Raw genomic sequence first — 22,384 nt, 5'->3', positions numbered from 1 at the left:
TAGACTCCTCATATCACATTCTAGGTTCAGACAACTCTCTTGCACTTTGATATTTTTAAGCACAGATAAGACATGGCTCAAATGGCAGTTGTCTAACTCAAACAATAAAGAAACAAGTGGGGCTGAGTTTGCATGGATGGGTAATGCACACATGGACTAAACCACAAATATATTTGCTACGAGGTGACAATTCAAATACTTGTGAAGCTGTACAACTAAGGTCAAGATAATTGAGTCTCTACTGTGCCTATCAGGAGTTCACATGTAAAGAGTGTTCTGTGGCAAATTTCATCACAAGACATCACCAGTTTACAATATCATAGTGAAGCGGTAAAGAAATTTGAGGATGAGTACAGCTTGTGCAATCCACCAGGCATGTCAGAACAGTCACTGGAGCTATGATGGATGTGCTGTTGTGAAGTACCACAAGGTCTACCTATCAAGGTAGTGCAAAATTAACAGTGAGGAAAGTGCTTCACACGTGATTCAGAATGAAGCTGTACAAATTACAGCTCCTATAAGCAATAGGACACAGCAACAAATTGTGTCATCTGCAGTTCTGCACTGATGTGCAGAATCATCCTGAAAATGATGTAAACAAATTAATCTTCAGTGATGATATCGCTTTCCATTCATCCTCTGGAATAGGTCAACCAACACAACACATGCGTATGGTGGACAAAGAAACCACATGCAACTGTCTAACAGGTTTAAGATACCAAGAAAGTTAACATAATGTCTGCCATGTCCAACAAGGCAGTATACAAACCCTTCCTCTTCACTGAGAGAACTGTCACATATCACCTATCCTGACAAGCTACAGTTGTTGGTTATGGCAAAATTTAAAACTGATAGCAGATATTTTGTGTTTCAATAAAATAGCTCCCCTCCACATTTCTAGAATTTTGTATGAGATTATCTGAATGAGACATTGCCACTTCACTGGATGGATCATGTTGCACCCACTGACCCAATTCTACTCGAGTGACCACTCGTCACTGTACTTGGCACCTACCATGTTGTGTTACATCAAAGATAGCATGTATTTTCCACCTCTACCACAGAATCTCACAGATTTACAATTCCGTATTGCAGTAGCTGTTCTCACCATCACGGATGGGCAGAATAGGGCCAATGATTAGGTGTGTGCTGTGTGATGAAGAATGGACATACAAAACGTTTACATACAATGCAAAATAAAACTGAGACTTTGTCTCTAACTTACTGTACAGGTACATTGTTCTTGGACATTTATCTATACCGATTTCTTGAAATGTTTTGTGGATAATCCAATCATTGTAAAAGTTTCTCTGTCATACCTTGTATCTTCCCTGATCTGAACTAGGCAAAGTAGTTCCTAGAGGAAACAGGGTGACTTCAGAACATCAATTGTACCACAAACTTTGCACTTTTTCAACATTTGTTTGCAAAGGATCTTCTTTTATTCTGTTCAAGAATGTGTTTGTTGTTTCCAGGTTGTGCTTATCTGTGAGAGACTAAAAACAGTCATTTCACTTCACTCTCTTCATTTTCATGTAATTAACTAATCACAAACAACACAATACACAATAATCCTCTACAAATTCCACATGTTTATCATTAGACAACTTGGTGATAGTGTTGCTGCAAAGGTAAATCTTAATATGTGTGATAACCCATTTTTAAAAAATCAACAGTCATCAAACAAAGCAACAAATGAACATAACTACTGACAGACCAAAGACCTGCATATGTCTCCATGGTTGAAACGGGAGATTCTGGTACCTGCGCACTGTTGCTCACGTGCACCAATCACATGCACGTGTGCCTTTCCATCATTCCCTGCATCTTTATGTAACAGCCATGTGCACTCAGTAAGTTTCAAACATGCATATTGAGCCAACATGTCTTATGCCCTAGCAATTTAGGCCATTGCAAAAGGGGGCGAAGGACAGGCTTTGTCAGCAGACTTCAACAGCAAAACTCCATGTCCATACCACTCCAAGCAACAGTGAAAATTGAATGACATGCATTTCCAACAGAACTCTTACAACACCAATTTGGGATGGGAGACAACACTGTTTAGATTTTCTACATTCTGTCTTGGTTTCCTTTCTTTCCTGAAATTAGATTTTTCAAGTTTCACCTGTACAGTGCAATACGTTCTACACTTTGCCTAAGTTTCACTAGTTTTACAATCAATTTGTTGAGCTGTAATTTTTTGTGACTTTTCCTTAAATTATAGAATCAGCAGAGGGAGTATATAAATATGCAGTATTTCAAGGAATAGAGACGGGGGCTAAAAATGCCTCTCCATTTTTATAACTAGACACACACTATGCAGTAAGAATGTTACAGCAGAATCCTCTCTTGGACATTAGTTAGAAGTCCCGTTGTCAATACAAAATTACGCATAAGCGAGGCAACACCAAGACAGCAAAGCTTATAAATTCATTGTATAACAGCTGCTGTTTCAGATAAGTTAGAAATATGATTGAAATTAAAACAACTAGTAACTGCACATTAATGCATGGCTGTTAATGTGCTACGTAATTCAATATCTTAATCCACATCCATTTTACAAACAAGATCCTCATTCCCAAACACTTTATCACACATGGTTCTTCATCAATAAAACAATGTAGCAATTACAATAAACTCTTAAGGTTCTGAAATTTGCATATTTAAAACTTTTTCTTCTTCTTTCAGTAAATCCATCTTACTATAGGTATCAACTGGACATTCTCCATATCTGTCCTGAACATCCTCCTACATTTGTTTTTAGCTACCTCTCTTCACATCTGTTAACATTCCAAACTTTCTTCTTCCTCTACCTCTTTTTCTTTTCACTTTTCCCTCCATGATTCTCTATAGTAGACAATTCATACATGATGTGTGTCCCATCCACGATGCTTTCTTCTTCTGTATAAACCTAATGAAGTTCCTCTCCTCTCCTACCCTGCTCCCGCATTTCTCATTCTGTCAATCCATTTCACATTCTCCATTCTCCTCCATAACCACATTTCAAAACTTTGTAAATATTTTTGGTCTTTCTGCCTGGCTGTCCACGTTTCAGAACCATAAGACACCACAATCCACACAAAGCATTTGGGAAACCTCTTCCTAAGTGTAATGAGTACGTTTCTGGTTGTTGGCAAAACAGAAAAATAAAAAGAATGTATTGAGCAATTTCATTTCATTTCGTATTTACAAACTATATTACTGTTAAAAACTAATAGTCAATACCCATCATATAATAGCTGTGGAACAGCTTCCACAACATTTTTCACAATTATAAATTTATCAATTTCTGTTGTCCTCAGCTCCTGGAGAGATTTAAAAAACAGAGATGAAAAAAATAACATCTGAAGATAAATATAATTTATAAATGTTTCAAATCTCTGACTCCAGTATTGATGTCTAAATATTAAGACACAATTATCATCACAAGGTTAAAAAATCACAGTATTCACAACATTTACAACATATAGAGAGAATTCTACTACCATCTGACGCCAAGTGGAACTTGTACGTAGATAGACACAAAACTGCTAGTTTCAGGAGCCAGAGTAAAAATTCTGTTTGAAGAGGGGAAATATGTGGAGGAAGAGAAACTTGTAATGTTTGTGGGAATAGGAAAGACCACTCAGGATAACGGGTTGAGGTACAATACTGGAGAGAATGAGAGAGAGCATTTGTCTCTTGGTACATTTTAAAATGGTAAATGCAATGGGGGCACTTCTTAATCAATGATTTAAAGCAACAGAGATTAGTAACATTATAGCTGATCTATATCAGTTATCAAAAACTGATTTTCACCAATTGTAGTACCTACTTAAGGGTCATATTTATCCTCTTAATATGAAATACTTTCTAGTTCGTAATGCATGGTACAAGATTTTACATAAATAATTTTGAAAATTTATTTGTACTATCTCCACTGATGTTTGCTGGCATTGCTGAGCAGATTCTATTGTCAATAAGATATTTTTATGTAAAAATTAATGAAGGCATCTAAATTTTTGCTACACAGTTTATAACAAGGTGAGAATTTTAGCTAAAAAAATCAGTGGTTTAGTTTTAAAAAATCAGAGGTTTATTTGTTTAAAATCATTGGTTTTGCTAACTTCTCTTGCACACATTGTGGTAAGAGCACTATCTGCAGGAAGTATAAGACAAGAAATGGGTTCGATGCAGCGTAAGAGTTGTTTCCAGAGTTAATCTTTCATCCTATAATAGAGCATGTGCTTATTGAAGCCTTCTGACAAATTATGGCTGAACACCCACTGTAACTGTATTTGTCTGACTCGCTGGATGGGTGCAAACAGCCTTCCACAGCGGTAACACCCAGTTCCCATCAGACTGCCAAAATTAAGCACTGTCGAGCTCGGCTATTATGTGAATGGGTGACTGTCCCATCTGCCGAGTGCTATTGGCAAGCGAGGTGCACTCAGATAAGTAGCGGCTCTGGTCACTAAAACTAACAACAGCCAGGAGAGTGGTGTGTTGACCACAAGCCCCTCTGGTGACACCTGTCAGGTGAGGATGAGTCGATCAGTACCATTGGGTCTTCCAAGAACTGTTCACTGTTGGATGAGTACACGCTGCTACCAACTAATCCCAAGAAATATAATACACCATCACATTTCCATGGCAGACAAGTAAGTTGGCTGCATATGGCCATACACAACTGGCTGATGGACGGATCCAATGAAATGGGATTTGTTGAATGTAGTCGGACATAGCCACTGCAAGTAAGTGCCTGTTGCTGCTTGTGTCTGGGTGTGTTTCATACATAATTATCAACTACAGGTGTAAAGAGGTTCAAATGGCTCTGAGCACTACGGGACTTAACATCTGAGGTCATCAGTCCCCTAAAACTTAGAACTACTTAAACCTAACCAACCTTAGGACATCACACACATATATGCCCAAGGCAGGATTCGAACCTGCGACCATAACAGCAGCACGGTTCCCGACTGAAGCGCTTAGAACTGCTCGGCCACAGCGGCCGGTGAAAACAAGAAGTACCACCACTGTGACTTACAGAGGAAGATACTTGGCATACTATGTATGTTCAATAAGGGCGTCCAAACAAGGCTATTAAATGTATTTAAAAACAAAACTGAGAGCAACTCCCTCCACCACACATTTACGTACATAACCAATATTCTGAAAAGTACTCAAACTGCTTTCATTTGTGCACTTCCCCTGTGCCCACGAACATCATAAATTTGCTGCACTGATATCACAGTTCTCATCGACAGCATAAATTTTCTGTAGATACTGTGGTTCTCACCGACAGATGTGTATCTTAAAAATGTCTTGGCTGGCAAGTGAATACAGAAGCTGGTTCTTCCCCTCCTTGTCAACTATTATAATGTATACAAGCATATATATGATTGATAACAATGTCAACATTATCAGTTCAGTACTTCTTTGCAGCTATCGCTGTTTAATATATCATTCTTTCAAATGCACATTCTTGTTGAGCCTTAGAAAGACACTCGTTGAAAGTAGTTTGCATTGGACCAAGTTTTGACATTTCGAATGGTCTCATCAGGTACGTCTTTAATGAACAGCCTTCTTCTTCCAAGATAGCATAAGGTGCCATAATGTTTGTTCCCGAAAGGAAACAGCGATGTGAAACACCAAGCACTCCATCTTCAAGTTTCTTAGAAAAGTTCAAATGCAAGAAAGCACTACCTTACCTATTCACAGGAAACTTGCAGTTCATCATAAACAGCAACAAGTTCTTCCTGATGAACAGCAACATGCTGTGTCTACTACCATCCTACCCTATAGTGGATCTCTTCAGTCACCAAGCAGTAAATGTTCTGGATACACACAGCCTGGGAGGTCTTTGTTTTCTCAAAAGGAATAGTCTATATACAGGGTGTTACAAAAAGGTACGGCCAAACTTCCAGGAAACATTCCTCACACACAAATAAAGAAAAGACGTTATGTGGACATGTGTCCGGAAACGCTTAATTTCCATGTTAGAGATCATTTTAGTTTCGTCAGTATGTACTGCACTTCCTCGATTCACCACCAGTTGGCCAAATTGAAGAAAGGTAATGTTGACTTCGGTGCTTGTGTTGACATGCGACTCATTGCTCTACAGTACTAGCATCAAGCACATCGGTACGTAGCATCAACAGGATAGTGTTCATCACGAACGTGGTTTTGCAGTCAGTGCAATGTTTACAAATGCGGAGTTGGCAGATGCCCATTTGATGTATGGATTAGCACGGGGCAATAGCCGTGGCGCGGTACATTTGTATCGAGACAGATTTCCAGAATGTAGGTGTCCCGACAGGAAGACGTTCGAAGCAATTGATCAGCGTCTTAGGGAGCACGGAACATTTCAGCCTATGACTCGCGACTGGGGAAGACCTAGAACGACGAGGACACCTGCAACGGACAAGGCAATTCTTCGTGCAGTTGACGATAACCCTAATGTCAGCATCAGAGAAGTTGCTGCTGTACAAGGTAACGTTGACCACATCACTGTATGGAGAGTGCTACGGGAGAACCAGTTGTTTCCGTACCGTGTACAGCGTGTGCAAGCACTATCAGCAGCTGATTGGCCTCCACGGGTACACTTCTGCGAATGGTTCATCCAACAATGTGTCAATCCTCATTTCAGTGCAAATGTTCTCTTTACGGATGAGGCTTCATTCCAACGTGATCAAATTGTAAATTTTCACAATCAACATGTGTGGGCTGACGAGAATCCGCACGCAATTGTGCAATCACATCATCAACACAGATTTTCTGTGAACGTTGGGCAGGCATTGTTGGTGATGTCTTGATTGGGCCCCATGTTCTTCCACCTACACTCAATGGAGCACGTTATCATGATTTCATGCGGGATACTCTACCTGTGCTGCTAGAACATGTGACTTTACAAGTATGTCACAACATGTGGTTCATGCACGATGGAGCTCCTGCATATTTCAGTCGAATTGGTCGTACGCTTCTCAACAACAGATTCGGTGACCGATGGATTGGTAGAGGTGGACCAATTCCATGGCCTCCACGCTCTCCTGACCTCAACCCTCTTGACTTTCATTTATGGGGGCATTTGAAAGCTCTTGTCTATGCAACCCCAGTGCCAAATGTAGAGACTCTTCATGCTCGTATTGTGGACGGCTGTGATACAATACACCATTCTCCAGGGCTGCATCAGCGCATCAGGGATTCCATGCGACGGAGGGTGGATGCATGTATCCTCGCTAACAGAGGACATTTTGAACATTTCCTGTAACAAAGTGTTTGAAGTCACGCTGGTACATTCTGTTGCTGTGTGTTTCCATTCCATGATTAATGTAATTTGAGGAGAAGTAATAAAATGAGCTCTAACATGGAAAGTAAGCGTTTCCGGACACATGTCCACTTAACATATTTTCTTTCTTTGTGTGTGAGGAATGTTTCTTGAAAGTTTGGCTGTACCTTTTTGTAACACCCTGTATATACAATGGTCACAGATGAAAAAAATACTTTACACTCCTAGTCTTTTATTAATATTTCCCAAATGCATTACAAAATAATTTATGTAACAATGGAGTTGTAGTATGTATGTGTATTGTACAATAGTTACAACATTTTGTTTGAGTTGATACTGCTGTCTGCCAAATTTGGCAGGTTGGTGGCCACAGTCAATATAAGAACCATTTCATTTGCATCAGTGTAGTGGACGTTTGTAACAGTTATATGATAAAACTGTTACAAACATCCACTACAATGATCCAAATGAAATGGTTCCTATAATGACTGTGGCCACCAACCTGCCAAATTTGGCAGACAGCAGTATCAACTCAAACAAAATGTTGTAACTATTGTACAATACATATACATACTACAACAAGCCCTCCATTGTTACATAAATTATTTTGTAATGCATTTGGGGAATATTACTAAAAGACTATCAGTGTAAAGTATTTTTTTTTCATCTGTGACCATTAAATGTGAGTGCTAATTACATCAATGTTAAAGGCAATCATTCCTCTGGCTGTATAGTTTCCCTAAAATTTCACCATTTTTAACTGTGTTTAACAATATCCAGAACTGTAGCAATTTCTTCACAGAGTTGAAAAATTTTTGTGTGTCCCTCTTCAGTTCTTCATGTACATGACAAAATTTGCTTAGTCTGCTTTGTTTGATTAGGTATATGATTGACCCAGAACTCCCTTCACTTTTAGCTTGGTTCTTTGCCTCACGCGGTATGCATTTCCTAGCGAGAACAAACCACCATCCCTTGTATAATTAAGCAGTTCAGCACATCGCAGCTGACAGGCAACTGACTCTGTGCCACATGCTACCTAGCTGCAGTGGACTTGCTCCAGCAGCCAGCCACAGTCGTGTGACCATACAACCAACCTGTTAGTTGGATGAATTTAGATCTATATCTACACAGATAATGCACAAGCAGACATACAGTGCAAGACGGAGAGTGTCCTGTACTTCTACTTGTAATTTCCTTTCCTGTTACACTCACAAATAGAGGCAAAAACAACTGTCTATAAGCCTCTGTATGAGCCCTACTTTCTTGTATCTTATCTCTCTGGTCCTTATGTGCAATATATGTTGGTGGCAGTAGAACTGTTCAGCAGTCAGCTTCAAATGCCGGTTCTCTAAATTTTCTCAGTAGTGTTTCTTGAAAACACCCCAGTGGACATCCGTGCTGAATGCCAGGGTTTGAATGTTTATCCAACAGTCGGCAGGTGAAGGGGTGACGGTTGAAGTGAACTCTATGGCAAAAATCTACTAGTTCCAGTATTGCTGGGCATTGTTTTGATCACAACCGAGGTAGATTCTTCCGGTGTGTCAGTCAGGGGCCTGAAGATGGTGTAGTAAAACACTGAAAGTGGTTGCCAAATAAAATAAGGTTGGAAACTTTGATGGCTGAAAGGTGTTTAATCTGACATCCTCTTTCGAACAGCTGAGTCCTGCAACCATCTCTAAAAGGATGGACATACACAGACTCCACGCTGAAAGTCTGTACCTGATGGGGTAATCTGCAGCATCACTTCTCCTAGGACTACTAGTCCAATGAGATACACAAGAGGATGTCTCCAGAATTCAGATGATAATAGAAAGGCACTGCCAAACTGACGCTGAGTTAGGCAATGCGGGGTACTCAATAGGGTTACTTTTTTATGAGAGCAGATTTTCAAGTTTTTACAAAAGCAATGAAAGAAAACCATTTCTTGGTGCATATCATTTCATTTGCTCATATTTGCCGTATTATTAGCAGAGGGCAGTAGCGAAGGCATTACTTTACAACAAAATTTATTGGAGTCAAATGCTTATGTAAATAGCTAAACTGACTTGACTGGCAAGTTTTATTTTCAATATCTCATGGGTACTTCTTGACTGTAGGCTGTGTCAGAGCATCCAGGGAGTCAACATTTATGTGAGGTTCCTACTGAAAGGATCGAAAATGTGAGTTTTCAGGTACAGACTGATTGTTCATGGTGTGTGGATATACAAGTAGTGACAAGCAGCACATTAAAATTATTGTTGGAAGATACTATGCTAAGAAAGCAGGAGCAGAGTAAATGTTGATTCACACTGGACATCAACAGAATGGAATACAAGATGTCATCACTGTGATATGGCGATGCATTCACACCAGACGGAATGTCAGCAAAACAACACTGAATGGTGTAAATGAGGCTACGAAATATCATATGTGACACAAAAAGTACAAATATAGATTAAGAAACTAGCAATGGTCACAAGAAAATTCATAACATACAAACACATCAAACAATATTTGGAAGGAATACATAAAACATTTCTGCCTTATCCACTGTGTATCTTTTTTTCTTTATAAATACCAAATAGCCGCACAAAAATTGTATTTTCTTCTTATATAGAGCTGACTTCTTCCTGTTAAAAGAAAGGATATTTAATGAAAATGGTTTTATCAATTTATGCATGGTGTGGGCTTTGCCTTTGGCTAGGTTATATAAATCCTTTAGTGTTTTTCGTTTTCATATGTCAGGCCAGTTTTGTGGAACGCCACTCAAATGAAAAATATACAAGTCATTATAAAACGTGTGTGATGTTTCACTAAATCGAAACAAACAATAAAATAAAGACTAAGAAAACAAAAAACCATGAAATTCACTATGAGTAAATGTGGCAAGAGTAAGTTAACCTTCAATGCTAGCAGACATCACATCACAACCCCACTCCCCATGCCCCCTCCCTTCAGCCTCAAAGCAAAAACTTTCTTCCCAAGAAACCTTGACATTGATGTGAATGACATTTGAAATACATTGTGAAATGTTTTAACATTCCATTCCATCAAAGTGACTCAACGTTAAAGAAGAATGAGCAGGAAAACAGAAGGAGAAATAAATGAGGAGGAGGCATACAGGCCAAAAAGAAAATGCATAATTTAACAATGAGAATGGACAATGTTTTTGAGGAAGTCATTTATTCAAAAAAGTCTACAATTTAGTTCTTGACGCTCTTCAATTTATTAGACAGGTTCTCCACTGGCAGCAAAAATGTGTTTCGAAAAGGTGCCCGAGTTGAAGTTATTGTTTCTCTCTCACACTATTTACAGTCTATAAACACATTTCCCAGAAAACACGTTCCACAATGTTTGGTAGCCAGTAAGTATTATACAAGTCAACTTCAACTCACAATCTAAAAGCAACAAGTAAGAAATTATTTCTTCAATACATGTGACAGGTCGTATTTGCCCCTGACACATTTGATCTTCACTCCGGGAACATCCTGGAGCCGGCCAACTCTGCAGAGGACTATATTGTGCTCCTGCAGATTGTGTCCTTCTCCTGGCACATAAGCAACCATCTCTTTCCCTGCAATCAAAAGGCAATCTCCAAAATTTTAATGCAAATGAACACCAAGTATTGATTTTCACACTTTGCTATCAGAATTACAAAACATTCACTGTAATACTAAAATGGACTCTTTTTGCCAAATGGTACAAAAACAATGTGCATTCATTTTATTAAGAGTATGCTGAAAGATATTTTCAGGGTCTAGACCATACTTTCACATTAGAATCTCTTTAAAAAGCATGTTTAATATAAGATAACAACAACTTTTAACAATTTTTTTAAAAAATTTTTAGTGTCGGCATAATGTAACTCTCAACCCCGGAAATACAAGTTACTGAAAATGTGATAGTACTGCTGAGGTTAAAATTGCTAATGGAATTTTTTGGGCAACCTCCAATAGTGAATACTGCCAAAAACAGTTTACTGTCAACAAACAGGGCATAAATGTTAGTGCTGCATACATAATGTTTTCCCCCCAACAGCTGTCTCTCAACAAATATTATGTCCACTGCCAAATACCTCTTGTGCAATGTTATAAGGGCCCTACACGGTTTTTTTCAGCAGCCTACTCAAGTCCTTTCATCAAAAGCAGTGGGAACATTTTATAGAGGATACTTTAAAACCTGCAGCACAGCATTTTTTTCTCAGAAAAGGTGCATGCGACCTTTCTCAAATAAAACGTGTTTTAGATAAATTAATGTGCAGACAGAATGGTGAAGCCTACACTGCCTGGAAGCTGTTGGGGAAAAAAAACCTAAACATTGATTGTCAAATGGCAGCAATAATACACTCCACCTGAAAAAATGTTCAAAAGTACAGTTTTACAAAGTTACAAAAGCTGATTGTGTCACTCTGTTCAGAGAAAATTTACATGACAAAAAATAGTTTGAACCTTTTAAAGAGCAGACAGTAAGTGAGAAATTTAATTATTTTCTAAAAATATTCTTGCAACATTATGAACTCAGTTTTCCTTTACAACAAATCAGGCAGACCTATAGTGGAAGGCTAGTGAACAGAAGGCTAACATCTGAGATCAAAACATCTTATGCTAGTAACAAAGAGCTTTACTTAAAGGAGAGCACTGGGTAAAGTCTAGATGACTCCCAGTGCCAGTCACAGTGGTGTTTTACTGCTAATAGGTTGGCAACATGTCAATTTCATGTAGTCAGTGGGGTGACACTTTCACATAACCAATGAAAAGTAAGAAAAGATGTATTGAATTTCTAACACTGAAATTCAAACTGTTTGCTTCTTTTCTGTTGCCAAAAATATCTGACTTTTTTCCAAACATGTAATGAATTACAAGGTTGTGGTTAGGTTAGGACCTAGTAGCACAGCTTAAATTACTGTGAGTGAAAAAAGCAGCTATTAAATTCATAATACTGGTTGTCATGAATATCATACTGTTTCTTCCAAATGTTTTATAATTTCTGAAGTGATGCGAGAATGTGACAATAGGGTCATTGCACGTCAAATGGCCTACTTTCGGAAAATTTTTCTGCTCGACCATTACAGATATTGATGAAAAATTTACACTTGTCCCCAGTGCATACTGGTGCAGTTTAGTGTACATCAAAGCAATACTGGCCAAGATATACTCACTTGTCTGACTCCATGCATGACTTTTCACAGAGCGAGTGTGAATTTCTGGTGACTGTGGACTGTTATGTTTTGAGCAATATTTTGTTTAAAGAAATGAAATTTGGTCATCTGGTATGACTTTATGCATTCTCTTAGGAATAATAACTAAAAGAATTTTACAAGCCATAATCAGCCAGAGAATTTTAGGAAAAGTTGGAAAAAAAAACAGTGCTCAAAAAAGTTCCAAAGTTTGGCTGCTTACATCTCAGGGATTAAAGTATGATGAACATGAAACTTGGCATGTAGTAACCTAACAACACAAGGTACTCAAATATGAAGTTTCTTTCACGTACCACTTTCCAGTACTGAATAAATTAAGGGAAATATTGAAGATTTCATAAAAAGATGAAAATTTTGTAAGACACTGTGTTCTATAAAAAAAAACTGGACTTATTGGAAAGACCACGATTTCAACTGCAGAAAAAAGTGTATCTGATTATCCAACATGAGCTAACAATGCTAAATAATTTTAATCAAAGTTGGGTGCAAAAATTGTGGCACGAAACTGTGGATTGTTATATCTCAATGTTTCCTACCAAGGCTTCAAAAACCATCTCATTCAAAACAATGAGGTTTAAGGCCCCTAGAACAGTGGGTTTAATTTCCAACAAGAGCTAACAATGCAACAAAAATTGGGGCAAAGTAGCTGGAAAAATCGAATGGGAGCAAGCCTACAAACACCATCAACAAATCAAATATTGATGCTAAAAGACCTACTCTACTTTTGCAACCAAAATATACATGGCATCAACTACATATATGATCAAAAAAAATCTAAGACAGCAAAAAGTATCAAGAAATAAGATGGCAAAAAAGCAGCATAGATGCCAGTATGAGATATCATCAATTTGTACAACTTGATTTTCAGGATGGACCATATCAGCGAAGTTTCTAATGAGACAAATTTTGTTGCCAAAGTATCTAGTGTGGCCATGCTAAGTCTGAAACTAACAGAGTTGTCACCTGGCTATTGCATCACCTTATTGGTACACACATTTTCCTGATGTACATTTCCAATTTCAGCTGTTTTGAATGTTCAGTTCACTGGTGACAGTTGAGAAGGTTGTGTGTGTTTTTGAGTGCACAGCAAATTTTTACTTTCAACAAAGATGGAACTAAGAATCTGCATTACATTTTGCTTGAAAAGTGGAAAAAGAGTGCTGCACTTCATTCATAATATTGACTGTGTGGCTTTTGGCATATCTACTAGCAGTAAGACAGGAGTTTACAAGTAGTACAAACGTTTCAAAGAGGGTCACAAGCAGTCATTGAAGATGACCACCACCCTGGATGCCCCAGCACATCAATTAGTGATGGTAGTGTGGAAGAAGCAAAGAAAATGGTTCTGCAAAATCACCATCAGAGAGGTCAGTGATGGGCATGAAATGGGTGAAAGCAAAGGTTTTTGCACAATTGTTGAATTTCGACCAAAAACAAAGTCATGTAGACATTGCTCAGGAGCTGCTGAATGAAGTTGAGAATGATCCTAAACTTCTTTAGAAGTTTGTAACAGTTGACAAAACATGGTTATTTGGGTAAGATGTTGAAACCAAGGCTCAATCGTCCTAATAGAAACTGCCAGAAGAAACAAGACTAAAAAAAATTCAACAAATTTGACCACACATGAAGGTTCTCCTCAGTGTTTTCTTATATTACAATTGGATAGAGCATAATGAGTTCCAACCTTAATGGTCGAATGATCAATAACAAATACAACTGGAAGTGAAGAAATCTGAAGAAAACGATCACAAGTATGGCAAAACCACTCATGGAACTGCATCACCATAACACTTCCACTCACATCTCAATGCTTGTTTCAGATGTTCTGACAAAAAACAAAACCATTATTTTGCCTCAGCCACCATTTTCACTAGACATGGCCTCCTGCAACTTCTTTCTGTTCACAAGGCTGAAGAGAACCATGAAAGGATGTTCTGCCACCATTGATGAAATAAAAACAGAATCACTGACAGAGCTGTACACCATAGTGAAAGTGAGTTCCAGAACTGCTTCCAAAACTGGAAAAGTATTGGCATTAGTGTATTACCATTACTTTTATGTCACATGATAATGAATGGTGGATCACCAACATCACTGGCATATCAAAATTATTCACTGATGAAACTTATGTACCCTCACGGCCCAGCTCATTCATTTTATTGGCCCCAAAGACAAGACGCTTGTGGGATACTACACCACCACCTCATTTCCACGGTCTCTTTCCTTCAATATCATCAACTGGCAACACTAAAAATTTCCAGAAAATGAACTGCAGAAAGTGAGTCAAAATTCAAAAGTGTAATCTGCAATATTGAGAAGCTTAAAATCAAAATTGTTATTACTTTTTGCTTGCCACCTATTGGATATGGTAGTTATCAAAATACTTTTTAAGCAGAAAGGTACCACCACAATGCTTTGGAACCTAAATTAAGAAATCAAATTACAGGCTTGGGAACCTGGATCAAGAAAACCCATCCATGGTTGGTACTGCGTGATCTCTATGGCAATGGGGTTGCCGATTCATGCTCTGGAACTGGTAATGACAATGTCACCATGGAATTTAAGCCCACTGTTCAACGGGGCTTAAAACACATTGTATGAATGTGACCGGTTTTGAAGCTTTAATAGGAAATGGTGTTCATAAAAGAAGTGCTGAATATACGATATTTTAATCTTTTCACAAAAATCAACTTTTCAATGTATCTGTAGATTACTGGAAAATAGGAAAGGGACGAAATATTGTGTTCCACATCCTTGTGCGACCGAGCTATTGTGTATTAAGGTTCATGTTCAGCATGCGTTTACTCTACAACACATACCAGTCCACAGTTTAAATTTTTTTCCTGTCACGATTTGCACACACAAGTTTGATTCAAATTATCTAGCATTGTTAGCCAATGTCGGATAATCAAATACACCTTTTTGCACAGTGAAAAGCCATGGTCTTTCTAATTAGCCCAGTTCTTAGAGTTTTACAGAACACAGTCTTTTGGAAAATCTGGTCGAAATTAATGCATTTTTTATCTTTTCACAAAATCTTCAATTTTGCAATTAATGCATTCAGTACTGGAAACTGGTACATAAATGATTTTTTTATTTGGCTTTGCCAAAAATTCTCTGGCTGAATATGGTTGTAAAATTCTTTTTATTATTGTTATTATTCTTAATAGAATGCATAAAGTTGTACAAGATGGCCGAATTTCATTTCTTTCACCAAAATATTGCCCAAGATATGGCAGTTCTAAGCTACCAGAAATTCATGCTCACTCTGCATAAAGCCAGGTATGAAGTCAAACAAGTGACTCAGTCAGTACTGTTTTGACAAACATTAAACTGTACCAATGTTTATTGGGGACACATGCAAATGTTCATGAAAAATTTCAACAAAATCCATAATGGTTAAAAAGGGATGCTTAGGTGAGGTTGTATGTAATGACCCAGTATTTCTTTGTCTCTTGCTTCAAAACACTCTATCTACGGCTGCTCTCTCTCATACTGGTTGTATAGAACCAGCAGGTAACACACTCCACATCATGTCTCAAGGTGAGTGCTGACAACATTCCTGCACAAAAGCCATAAGTAAGCTATTGTCCCTGATCTAAACTTTTACCCAGGCCACTAGCTCTAATGAAAGTGCACTACAAGCAATAGCGCACAATTATTCACTGTATCATACAAAAACAAACATCAATTACAAAAACTAAATTCAAAGAACAAGGAGCATTATTATAAATGGAAATGAATGCATTCAGCTATGCAAAATATATTCAATTCAGTAATGATAGTAGAACAAGCCAGATAAACTTAACTCACTGGCCATTAAACTCAATGAGGTCTTCCTAACAGTGGCAGAGAATTCAGGGGAAAAAACGTAAATAAATAAAAATGGACCGTCAAAAACAGAACCAATACATTTACTGCAAAAGCATTGCAGATTCTACCAGTGGGCGTAAGATTTGATAACTCAGCTGTTATAGACAACAAAAATCATTAGGGCACTGAAAAATAGCAACTCATTTGGCAATGACAGCACTTCAACCAAAGTACTGTAATCTTGTGTTAGACTGACAGCAACCTCTTCCTTCACATTTGAACACTAAAGCAAATACTCTGATTTCCCCTCAATTTTGACTTCCCAAAACTCTTTTAGTTTTCTTTATTTCTTCATCAATGAACATATTTCATAACATGGAGGATAAACTACAATCATGTTTCACAGCCTTCCCAGTTGCTGTCTACCTTGCATGTTATCTGACTCTTACAGCTGCAGGCTGGTTTCAGAACTAGTTGTTGATAACCCTTTACTCCCAGTATTTTATTCCTATTAACAATAGAAATACCAGAGTTCACCATATCCCTTGCAGTACCATGCTGGTCACTTCTGACACATAATGGAAAGCACTGTTTTATTGGTATCTGGTTGGAGTTTAGGTGTTACCATGTTAACAATATGTTCAGGAAGACTACAGTATAACCAAAGAATAATTTGTCTCTAAGATGAACAGTAATTTGACAAAAACACAGCCTCCTCAGAGATAATTCCTCAGCCTTTCATCAACCACCACTTAAACAACTTAATAAAACAATGTTACATTTTTTCTTTCTTTATAAACAGAGTCAAAACATACTGTTTATATGAGAACTAATAGTATTTTTATTTTTACAGGCAAATAATATAAATACCGCATATTTGATAAGATTGTGACTAAATGCTCTTTGTATTTACTTGCTTATTGCAATCAAGGAACACAAATATCAGAACAAACTGCATTCTAGAATCATAAATATTTGGAAATACTTAGAAACAAAGGAGTGGACGCAATTTTCTGAGCTAGGATCGGTTCACAGTTCAGACATTTGACAAGAGTTTTGGCCTAGCACCTTTTGCAGGGTCAACGGAAGCGTCCGATTCCACCCGTCAACTTTGACCTGTGACGTCACGATGGCAAGGAGTTTAGTTTGTGAGAGTGGCGTGTTTGTAGGTGTCGTTTTGATGTGATCGGTGGTTCTCTCTGGTAGTGTGTTTGTGTGTTTTCTGTTGGTGATGTTCTTGGTTTAGCTTGCGAGTGTGGCACGTTTATAGGTCGCATATTGTTGCGGTTGGTGGTCCTCTCTGGTGGTGTGTTTATGGGTAGCGTGTTATGTGGCGTATGGGGTTCATTTGCGTGGTAGCATTGCAAGTGTGTGGTATTGGTGGTGACTGTGATTTCAGTGGAATATTTTTCAGTGAGTTAACGATTTTGTTTTTGTTATGTCGACATTATTGTAGTTTTTTTTCTGTTCATTGTGCGTGAATTTTGGTAAATTGCTTTGTTTATGTCTTTGGTAGGTATGGATATGACTGACAAGGTCAACAGTTTTTTGTTGTCGGCAATGATAGGGGACAGTGTGTTGTCTCTAATAAAATTTCTTCAGCTATTCAGCCTGTTGGCTGAAGTCGTGAAGTGCTCAACGTGTTGTGAAGAAATGAGGCTTACTAAAGTACAGGCGTCTCGGACCAGGGACGGCTATATGTGGAGATGTAAGGATAACAGGTCAAGGGAAGCGTTTGGGTCAAATTTTGATTTTGTAAGCGGGTTTTTTTTTTTTTGTGGTAGGATTAAGTGTGGAGGTTGTGAAATTTTTTAGATTTATAGTGTGGTATCGGTTGTTTCTGTTGACCTATATAGGTCAAGGGAAGTGATCGATTCCAGTGGATTTTGTGTGTAGTGGACTTTGGGAAGGTTGTGGGGTCTTGTTATTTTGGTGTTTTTTGTCGTTTGGTGTAGTGGTGTGTGTTTATATTTAATTTTTCCCCACCCAAAAACCCCCACTTGTCCCATTAGTTTCATTATATTTTTGGAGGAATATCTGTTTGGTGGTTTTTCAATCTATTTTCTTGTTTGTTGTCAGGTTTACGTGATGACGTCATAGTAGCGGTATGGGAGTTGTAGTGAAGGATTGTTTCCACCATATTGGTGATGTCATTAGTCAAAGCAGAGGGGTGGAATCGGACGCTTCCGTTATCCCCTTTTGCACACATACTTGTTGCACTTGAAACGTGCAATGTTTCATTCTCCTTTTGTTCTTTGTGCAAAACCCGAATTTGGCGAAGTTTTCTATTTCTATTTTGGCCAGTACCAGTACAGAGTGCCTGCAAAGGGAGATTTGCTCCTCTCCGCAGTTTGGGCCAGCAAGCTCATCTACTAGTCTGAGGATAAAGTCTCGCCATGAAATCTTCTTAGAGGCAAGTAACTTAAAAATTTTGAGAGCATTGATCATGGCAAGGTCAACAATGTTGTAAAAGACATGCACAGGCCACCGGTGGGTGCCAGCTTGGACACTGTAGAGTCTAGTCATTTGGTCAACTATATCGACTCCACCCTTAGTTTCATTATAAAACTTCATAGATTCTTGAAGTTCCTTCTCAATATTCTCACTGATCTGACACCCAGCACGCATTTTACTCAGGACAAGGAATTTTTTCTTTTTCCCTTGGTATTCGAGAGAAGACTGTCGCCTAACTTGTACAAGTGTGTTGAGTAGAATGCATCATCTCCATTTCGCACCGCAGGAGGAACCTTTTTGAGTGATCTCTGAAGAGTGTCAAAAAAACTTTTTCCTTTTTGTTTCAGGTCATCCATCAGTTTCACAGAGATGACAGTTGCTCAGATCACAAGTTTCATGTTTGCCACAGTACAATAAATCCATTCAGAGAGCAGCACTTGTCAGCATCACACAAAAGCCAGTATTTTATCCCAAACTTATCAGGTTTACCCAGATGTACTGTATCAATGAGCACCTGCACTTGCAAGAGTACAGCTCCTCATCGACAGTCATGTTCTCACCTGGCTTGGAACAGGCAATGCAGTTATCAGTAAATAGATTCCATATTTCTCTAGTATGGCACAGTTTATGAGTTTCCTTGTCTAATATAACATACAATCAAACCTAAGATGATTGCATGTCACAAATCCGTAGAGAATCAAAAGCCGCACTGATATAAAGCACCCTCCAATCTCCTAATTAATCGTATTTCATTTAATTTATCCAAAACTGTTGTAATATACGCCAACACATCATGAGTAACGTTGAAGCACACCCAGAAACTATTTATAGTCTGAAAACCAGTGTTACTGATATCAAACAGCATATGGCTCAAAAATGACCAATGTGGTGCTTCACGTGTAACAGATAAATTTTTCATACTCCTGGGTGGACTAGGAGGATGACATTTTGGTGAGTTGCACAGAACCATAAATAATTAAAAGTCGCGGGAGCATTTGGTCTAGCGATCATTATGGAGGGGGGTTGTGCCCTCAACACACCCTCGTGGATCAAAAATGACAGACATGGCACTCCTAGTGTTCAGATAAGAAATACGAAAATTTAAGGTCTACCGATGGCATTGTTAATTGTACAGAGACAGCTAAGATCTTGAAAGATAAGCGGAACAGGGAGGATACATTACAAAGAGATTAGAGAATGATAAAAAAAGCAAGCACGGCTATAGTAATCAAATTAAGGTAGACAATTAGATTCAGAAATGAGATGAGGAAAGTAGTAGATGAGTTCTGCTAAGAAAAATTTTTAGGGAAAAAAAGAAATATATCAACATTGTATATAAATTAAGTGCTTGGTAGTCAACAAAGTAGGTATTTAATGTAGCACTATAAGGAAGTTAATCGTGGATGATAGGGACAAGAACAAAATAAAAGTTTTTGAATGTTGGTGCCCACAGATTATGCTTAGTACTATAAAGGTACGCCAAGTAAACAAATTATGGGAAAAAAAAGGAGTTTTATAGTATGAGAGAGTGTGTGTGTCTGTGTGTGTGTGGGGGGGGGGGGGATAAAAGCTGCAAATTACTAATATAGTAACTACGTTCAAATAGATGCACAGAACAGGCGTTATGAAAAGTGAAAAGACTTCCGGAAAATAGACCAGCCCAATTTTCAGACTGATGCCTACTATACAGCAACAAGCATCTGCAAGAAAGTTGCAAGAAGTATGTAGGCCTACTTAAAATTAAATGAAAAAGGTAAACAGATGAAAAAGGTAAACAGTGTACATGACACTTGATTCATTTACCTGTAGATAATCGTACAAGGACACACTTTCTGTTTGCTGAGTTAGGTTTCTTTGGTTTCTTGATGAGTGTCTTCAAAACAACACCCTTTGCAAATGGTTTTCCGTCCAATGGCTGCCGAGGTGGTCGTGTTTTAAAGTGAGGTCCTGTCCTGTGCATCTGCTGCAGACTTGCCATCGATCTTGAGCAGGTTTTAACTGCACCTATGAATATCATGAACAGTTATAATAAAAATATACATCAGAAATATATCACATTTATATCACTCACTAACTAACTACAGGATAACCCGAAGAAAAATCTCTGAGAAGTTACACACTTTTCTAGCTTCAGAAGACAGTGCCCAACTTCCTATCACAACAATGCTCGTTTAGCTGTAAAACTGTGTACTATTTGTTCCTTTTGAAACAGGGTTCTCCACTAAAACAAACTGCCTTTATGTTCTTAACACCCACTTTCACTAATTTTTATGTTGCCGATTCTTGTAATGGTAGTATAGGTAATATGAAACTAAGTTTTGTAGTTTTATGAGCACAGTTCCTGCTCCGATACAGGAGAGGAACTGAAGGAATCAACAGGGAAAGGGTGAAAAGATAGAGGTAGTACCATGCCCCATGCGCTTTGAGGTGGCTGATGGATTATAAACGTAGAACCAGGCCTGGTTAAATCAAGCAATAAATTAGGTCTGTTGTACAACAGTTAATAAAAAAATACTGCAAACTAAATTCCTTAGTTGATTTCTCTGTTACTGGATGTGTAATTTATACTAGCTAGTTACGTTATCATCATCATAATTTACTGATCAATTTTTATCAATTAGGCGCCACATATTTTGCTGGTAGACTGGGTATAGAACAAGTCACTTTTGACAAATTGCCTTTGTGCTATAAAGTCTCGGACATGACCTCAATATCTTTCAGTATTTATCAATACCAGCTAAAACACACTGCACTTTCAGAATACCGTGCTTCATATGCTCTGCCCGCTCTATATAATTTGGTCGGGGAACCACCTTCATTAGGGAGCCATCCAGCTTGATTCTACATGAAAAAAACTGCCTTACATTATTAAAATGTTCTGCTAGTGTCTCACTGGTTCACCACGAAATAGATGTGTGTGCTGCAGAGCAGTCTGTCAGTAAAACTAAGATTCCTGGAACAGACAACATGTTCACACTCTCTCTTTGTTCGCGACATAATTTGCGTTACCCTAGTAGAAAAAAATGCGTTTGTGTTCATACTCTTAATTCACGCAGTACTGAGTTTTTAGTGTTATTTAATGGATGATTCCCGTTACACTAGCACTAAAACACATGCTTGTACAAGGGATGCAAATTAAATAACCAAATTTTGTACTACAGAAATCTTTTACCGCTCGATAATGTTACACAACTCGAAATTTGTAACAAAATTGATAACAATGTGAAGGACTTACCGAATAACAGTGGTGCTGCGACAGATCGCAAGCTATTGATACCGCCAACAACGAAGTTCATTCTGAAAAAGACACCGAGGACGTAAATTCTTTAAGACTCTACGTCGTTCAGTGCATCAAACCATTTCCATATTCCAATATTGCCTCGACCCTACGCTACATCACCCCTGGGCATAAACATAACAATATGAACATAAACAAAAGAGTATCGACACTGGTTACAGAGAAAAATGTTGGCACACGGGAGTCATCTGGTGTCACAATGTTGGATTGTCTACAGAAAACCGTGTAATTTAAGATTTTACGACCAGTTACAGGAGCCAATTGCCCTGTTTCAATTCAGTGAGAATTAATATAATGCGTACGACGGCTTGACAATGACTCTCATCATAACTGTTGAAGTATTTGCTCGCTACATTCACTGCGAAAGTCGGATCTG

General features: G+C 38.2%; 1 protein-coding gene across 1 annotated transcript; it reads right to left on the bottom strand.

Moving 5' to 3' along the window:
• Positions 1–10,410: 10,410 nt before the first annotated feature.
• On the bottom strand, positions 10,411–22,175 carry LOC126425181 (40S ribosomal protein S12, mitochondrial). Its single transcript, XM_050088135.1, has 3 exons — positions 21,946–22,175; positions 20,514–20,714; positions 10,411–10,820 (listed from the first exon to the last, which is right to left on the bottom strand). Exons 1-3 carry the CDS (start codon positions 22,004–22,006, stop codon positions 10,666–10,668), a joined length of 417 nt encoding a protein of 138 aa, XP_049944092.1. The 5' UTR covers positions 22,007–22,175; the 3' UTR covers positions 10,411–10,665.
• Positions 22,176–22,384: the final 209 nt, after the last annotated feature.

The sequence above is a fragment of the Schistocerca serialis genome, chromosome 10 (assembly GCF_023864345.2).
Source record: "Schistocerca serialis cubense isolate TAMUIC-IGC-003099 chromosome 10, iqSchSeri2.2, whole genome shotgun sequence".
Taxonomy (NCBI): Eukaryota; Metazoa; Arthropoda; class Insecta; order Orthoptera; family Acrididae; genus Schistocerca; species Schistocerca serialis.
This window is presented reverse-complemented; position numbering and strand designations above follow the sequence as displayed.